The following is a 6525-nucleotide window of genomic DNA, read 5'->3' as shown; positions in this document are numbered from 1 at the left end:
ATATATATATATATATGAGTTTCTTCTTGTCATGTCTTCTCTGTATTTCTTACATGGAGGTAATCATGACAGATCTGCTCGGTTGTCTCCTGTTACATCCGCTGCAAACATATTTGTGACACTGGCCTAGGTGCCTGACGTCATGGCTAATGAGCACACGTTGCTCCCTCAGCGTGACGTGCCACCATTAACCGCACGGGTTAGACATCCCGCTGCTTCCAACGTTGTCATAGAATCTGCAGAAGACGCAGCGCATGTGGAGCTTTTCTTTACTTAGGGCTATTTTCTTGGGAGAGCTTCCTCTGTGTTGGGATCGCTGGGTCACAGGGAGTGAACATGCTAACAGTTTGGGGGGCATTCTGAAAGTTTGGGTACACACTGCCAACCAGCCTTTAACATTTCCCTGATGACTCCTGATTGGGCATCTTGACCGAGTCTCTCGCTCCAGATTATTTAAAAGCAGATAACCCCCCTTCACCCCTGTGGGAGGGGGAGCATTCTTGTTTAAGCTGTTAATTCTTTGATTTGTAGTGACCGTGGGCATAGCTCCTCTGACCAGGAATAACCCAAGCCTCTTTCCCTTTGGGGCTTGGCAGTTTTCTTGCCGATTTTCCTAAGTGTTTTACATGGGGAGAAAAAAATGTTTTTCACTTTGTTCCGTCATTCTTCCTGAAAGCATTCCCTCCGGTTTGCTGGGGTTGGTTACCTTCTGGGGACCGTGGTTTTCCACGTTGGGAGTGTTTTAAAACATTTGAGCCATCCCAGCTGTCCATCTTTCCCTGCGTGACTTCTTCCGATCTTTCTGAGATCTAAAATAATCTCTCTCCGGAGTCCTTGATAAATCATCCCCGTTCTCCCAGGGTTTCAAAATGACACCGAACCCCGTGGTAAAGTCCCTGTGGACGTGTCTTCCAACGCAGGACAGGAGAAGCTCCACTTGCCCTCCCGTCCCTGCCCTGGCCCAGCAGGTGTCCAGATGACGAAGGTGGTACTGATGTTGCTTCTGCTCAGCCTCACATCTCCTTGTTTCTGCATCTCAATAGCCTTGCCAGAGCTCCTGACTTTACTGCCCAGATGCTCAGAAATGGCTTTCTAAGCTAGAAATAATAAAGGGAAGTTTCTTTTGGACAGATTAGCTGGAAAGTTCTTGGAAGGATCCTAGCCCAGAATTCAATCGACCCTATAGGACAGAGCAGACTGGCCCCACTGGGTTTCTCAGAGCCTCATCATTCTCCCAAGGAGCAGCCCAGGGGACTGGAACTGCCCATTTTGCAGTTAACAGCCCACCCACAGAGCCATCCCACTAGTTTGTTGCTGTTTTATCTGCAGTGGAGCGTCCCAAAGAGCCGCCAGCAGTAGGGCTCCCTTTGGAGGGTCAAAAAAGGGTGACACCTGGTCCAGGGTGAGGGGAAACGGGACCTTTATTCATGGCTGGTGAGGATTAGGTTCTGATACAGACTCTGGAAGGCCAACGTGACCATCGCTCCTGTAGTTTGGGCGTGCTTTGATAGACAGCCACGAGTCTATCATCAAGATTCACCTTGTGATGCTACTTTATGAGCCAGTAATTCTGCCACCCTGTTGCCTGTTGAAAAAGGATGATCATTTGTAAGAGAAACATTGGAAGCCTAAATGTCTAGCATAGGTAAGTTCCTGGGTGGATAATTTATCATCTACTAATCTTTGAAGCGCGGCTGGTGTAGTAGTGATGCGTTGAGCTGAGATCCGCATGGTCAGCAATTCAAAACCATCAGCAGCTCGGCAGGAGAAAAATCCTGGGTTTTCTACTCCTGCAAACAGTCTCAGAAACTCACAGGGGGTCTCCATGAGTCATCCTTGACTCGATGGCAGTGAGCTCATCTTTACAAAGAAGAGCCCTAGTGACGCAGGGTTAGGTGTTGGGCTGCTAACCACAAAGTCAGCAGCCCCAAACCACCAGTTGTTCAGCGGGAGGAAAATGAGACTTTCTACTCCCAGGAAGAGTTAGTCTCAGAAGGCCACGGGCAGTTCCAGTCGCAGTGAGGCTTTTTATTTTTTTAAAGACAGGAGTGGAGTATGTCCTTTGGACAACAAGCCCACTGCAGCTAAAACAAGAACAACAAAGAACAAGGTTTTAAGTCTATAAATACCGACACAGGAAAGTGTATGATGATGTATAGGCGGGTGAGAAAAGGAAGCTGCAGAAGTCTGATGTCATTTGTTAAAAACACAACAGACTATCCATCTACACATTTCTCCAAGTACATACGTATGTAGAGACCACCAAGAAAGGGGTCTGAACAGATCCACCGCAGGCGTGGAGCACACTGCCTTCAACCGCTCCCCTAGAAGGACGAGGCTGTCTGTGCCCATAAATATTTATAGCCCCAGAAATCCTAGATAGGGCTGCTAGGAGTCAGAATCAGTTCGATTAGGCAGTGGGTGTTACCGGGATTTCATTCAGGGCCATTTATTTGGTGGGCTGATGTTTGCTCACATGGCCCTAGGCAGCCACTGGGGGGCAGTAGCAGGCAGGGGTCGCATGGTGGAGGAGTGGACACCTGTGATCCCCAACAGCCTGCTGAACTCCAAGACTCAGAGATTCTTGGATGCCAAGGGGAACCATGACGTTCTAAAGACAGGGGTTGGCAAACTATGGCCCGCTGCCTGTTTTTGTAAATAAAGTTTTATTAGAATACTGCCAGAGCCATCCTTTTGTACATGGTCTGTATCTGCTTTCACGCTGCGATGGCAGAGTTGAGTAGTTATCAACCGCGATCACATGGGCCCACAAATCTAAACTAGTTATCGCCTGGCCCTTTATTGAAAAAAACCTTCTGGCCCAAGGCATATGAGTCTGTGGTTCTGAGACTGGATTATTCTGTGAGGTCTGCATGTGCTGGAGTGGTGAGTGATGCTTACATGTGGACTTTGAATAAATGCTTTTAAGAGCTGTGTATTTGTGTGTGTGTGTGTGTGTTAGAAAAAAACAAGCAAGGGACAAGTTCAACTTATAATATCAAGGACACGACCAAGTACACACTAAAGTCCAAGTTCAAGTGTAGGATGGTGAGATCTAACGAATAGGGAGAGGAGCCAAAGAAATGGCTGTGACCGGTGCCTGGGTGATGATGTCCTTGGTGCTGGGGTGACACTCCTGATGGTCTCCCGCACCCCCACCTCCCTTCCTGTCCAGGCTGTGCAGTGCACCATCAGCGGCCTGACCTTCCTGGACCCCAGCTGCCAGGCTGAAGACAGCGCTGACAAGTTTGTTCTGCGCAGTGCCTACTCCAGGTGCGGCATGAAGGTGATGGGAAATGTGATCAGCAATGAGGTAAGCGCTGGAGCGGGCAGGTCTCACAGAAGCTTGGTGGGTGCCACCCTCTGGAAGCCCCTCGGGCTTGCCAGGCTGCAGGTTGTTCCGGAGAGCAGGGCATGGAGCTCAGGAGGAACACAAGACAAGCATAGCTGTTGGTTGGCTCAGTTCCCCCATCTGAAAACTGAGTGCGTTGGATGGGCTTCCCTCTGGGGTCCCTGCTGGCTCTGACCACGTCTTTGGCTTTGTCCTTGCATGTAGTATTAAATATAAAAAAATAATTGATGTTGAGGGAGGTGGGGTGCCAGCCCCCACCTGCTGCTACTTCTACGAGTTCAGTAATACTACTTCTGGGTTCAGTAATGGACAATTGTACGGTTGAGATATATAAGTATTATATTAAAGTCATCGAGAGCATGAGAGATAATACAATAATACAGTCAGACATGATACATAGCAACATTGCTCACCTCAGCCCATCTTGGTGGTCCACGTGGAGAGAGAGGGGGAAGGGAAGGAGGGAAAGGGAACAAGGGAGAGGGGTCAAAGAGGTCAGAGTCTAAGAGAGAAGTCCGCGCCTATATTGCTGACCCACGCCTATATACCTTTTGGGGACATGCCAGCCCACTAATTACAGGTAGAGACATACGTCACAGGGAGGGGTTTCACTATAGGCTACACAGCAATGAGAGGGTGGTCTAGGGGATGGTCTCTGGGTCTCCATAGGAACATTATCAGTAGGGTGCAAACCCCTCCTACAGGAACCAAGCTAATGGCCTTAGGCTCCAGAGAGGTAGTCTATTGTCTCCAGCAGCAGGGAGCAGGCCCAGCCCTGCTGTGGGATGAGACAGCAGTCTGGCAGCAAGTATCTGACTTCTCCCCACACTTGCAGGTGACCATCAACTTCCCATCAAGCTCATCACAGCAGGTAAGACGGGACAAGTAACTCTGCGAAAGCCACCTGGTCCCCAGATCTGTTGGCTGGACGGGGGCTCTTTCTGGTATGGGAAGAGTCATGCTCTGATCCTGACATACCTCAGTCTCCCCTTGTGTAAACTGGGAGCAGTGCTGCGTAACATGACATGCTGAGCCTCAGCTCAGAAGGTTCTAGCACATTCTGGCTCTGTGTGGCCTTAGGGTCCTCACTTAAGCTCTCAGAACTCAAATGTCAGCACCTGTAAGCAATGCCCTAAGAAAGGCCCCCGGCCCATGGGGACACTGTGAATAGCCCCTGAACAGACTTCACCCAGGCCTGGCGCCAAGGGGACTCCGGGTAAATACTGGTTCTAAGGAAAGAGAGAAAGATGAAGGTGAGGGGCGGCCCTGGACCACGCGGCCTGCTACCAAGTCCCCACCCCCACCTTCCAGACTTCCCAAGAGCCCCTCCTTTCTCCCGCCCCCCTGCAGAAAGAGGTGCACTGCATCAAGATGGAAAGCCTCTCCTTCCAGCTGGGCCTCTACCTCAGCCGGCACTTCGTCCAGGCCTCCAACACCATCGAGCTGGGCCAGCAGGGCTTTGTGCAGGTACTGGCTCTGCCCCGCCCTCCCCTCTGCCCCGCCAGCTCCTGAAAGTCCTCACGTGCCTTTCTTCCCGTCATGAGTACGGAGGAAAGTGGGCTCCAGCGTGGGGACAGGGACAGATAGCTAAGGCAAGGCTTGGATGGGAATGCCACCTTCCCGAGGCGTCCCCTGCCTCTCCTTCCATCAGGCCTTAGGGCCAGGGACTCTCCGTTCTTGTCTGCTTCATGGGAGCAGGTGGGGTGAGAGGTTAAGAGTGATTGATCAGGCCTCCTCTCCTGGCCCGTGCAGGTGAGCATGTCTCCGGCCATCCGAGAGCTTGTGTTTCAGCTAGAGAACTGTACCCTGAGCTTGGGGCACGAGGCGGAAACCGTAGAACTCATCCAGAACCAGGCAGCCAAGGGCAGCTGTGTAAGCCTGCTGTCTCCGAGCCCTGCCGGCGACCTGCGCTTCAGCTTCCTTCTGCGTGGCTACATGGTGCCCACACCCACGACGGGCACCCTCGCCTGCACCATCAGTTTGCGTCCCAGGACCTGGTCCCAGGTGAGTGAGGCCTGGGTCTGGCGTGCCCAGCTGAAGTGGTAGCGATGGGATTCAAACCCAGGGCTACAGGTAGGCTGTAGCAAGGCAGGACCCAGAGCCCCTGAGACTGGCACCTGCCTCCCAAAGACTGCCACATGCCACTTTATCCTCCCACAGGAAGTCCGGAGGGATGTCTCTGTGCACCTGAACATCATCGGCTCTGGCCTGACTGGTGAGTGTACTGCCCTTCTCTTGGGCTTGCTCAAGTGGCGAAAGTCAGGGGGGCGGAGGGGCAGGGGGAAGAGGGACTGAGGCCTATGGGGGGTGTGGGGGAAGGTCCCTAGAGTCTCAGCTTGGATCCACAGCTGTTGCATCTCACAGCCCTCGACTCTGCTCCCACTCCGTCTGGTGCTCTCTTTGATCCCCAGGATTAGCGGGGGATGGGAGTTGGGGGGGGGTGAGGTCTCCTAGGTGGGGCAGAAGGCTCCTTGAAGGGCTGCCTCTTCAGCCCAGTGCCCTGCAGCCTGTTGGTTCAGCTCTGCCCCAGCTTAGGCCCCCACCAGGCATGAAGAGTCCCTGACACTAGAGACTAAGGTAGGGGACACCCACCTCTTGGCTACCCCAGCCAGGACAGGATAGAGCCCTTCCCCCAGGCCAGGAGCAGCAGAGCAGGGCTAATAACCGTACTGCACAGATGGGAACTTGGAGGCTAAAGGGAGGCTGGCCTACTGTCCCCCAGGAGTGTGGGAGTAACAAGACTTAGAGCTCCCAGCACGGAGCTCCCTCCAAAGAGCGCTGGGGCAGGCCCCACGGCCCTGGCCCACATTACACCACCCATTCTGCCTGCAGAGGCTTCTCCGACAGCCTTGGGTGGCAGAGGGAGGGCTTCAGCCTGTGATCAGAGCAACAATAGCCCAGGGGGGCGTGGGTGTGATGAGCCCATTTGCTAGATGGAGAGACTGGTGTGCAGAGAAGTCGGGGCGAGTGGCTGGACTATACACCGGGGTGGGGGTGGCCTAGGGCGGCAGGGAGGCTCCGTGCTGACCACAGCCGGCTGCCCCATCTGCAGACAAAGGCCTCGTCCTACCCGCCGTGCTGGGCATCACCTTTGGCGCCTTCCTCATCGGAGCTCTGCTCACCGCGGCCCTCTGGTACATCTACTCCCACACGCGTGAGTATCCCAGGTCCCC

General features: G+C 53.3%; 1 protein-coding gene across 1 annotated transcript in view; it reads left to right on the top strand.

The window, feature by feature from the left end:
* Positions 1–6525, top strand: part of ENG (endoglin) — a 39722-nt gene that overhangs the window by 32069 nt on the left and 1128 nt on the right. Inside the window, 6 exon segments of the mRNA XM_045288511.1 lie at positions 3176–3313; positions 4188–4223; positions 4703–4819; positions 5105–5356; positions 5513–5567; positions 6405–6490. Of these exon segments, the coding sequence (XP_045144446.1) occupies positions 3176–3313; positions 4188–4223; positions 4703–4819; positions 5105–5356; positions 5513–5567; positions 6405–6490 (684 nt within the window).

Source organism: Echinops telfairi, unplaced genomic scaffold (assembly GCF_000313985.2).
Source record: "Echinops telfairi isolate 266 unplaced genomic scaffold, ASM31398v2 ScPeMD7_22;HRSCAF=79, whole genome shotgun sequence".
NCBI classification, from domain to species: Eukaryota; Metazoa; Chordata; class Mammalia; order Afrosoricida; family Tenrecidae; genus Echinops; species Echinops telfairi.
The sequence above is the reverse complement of the archived record's forward strand: the minus strand, read 5'-3'. Positions and strand labels throughout refer to the sequence as shown.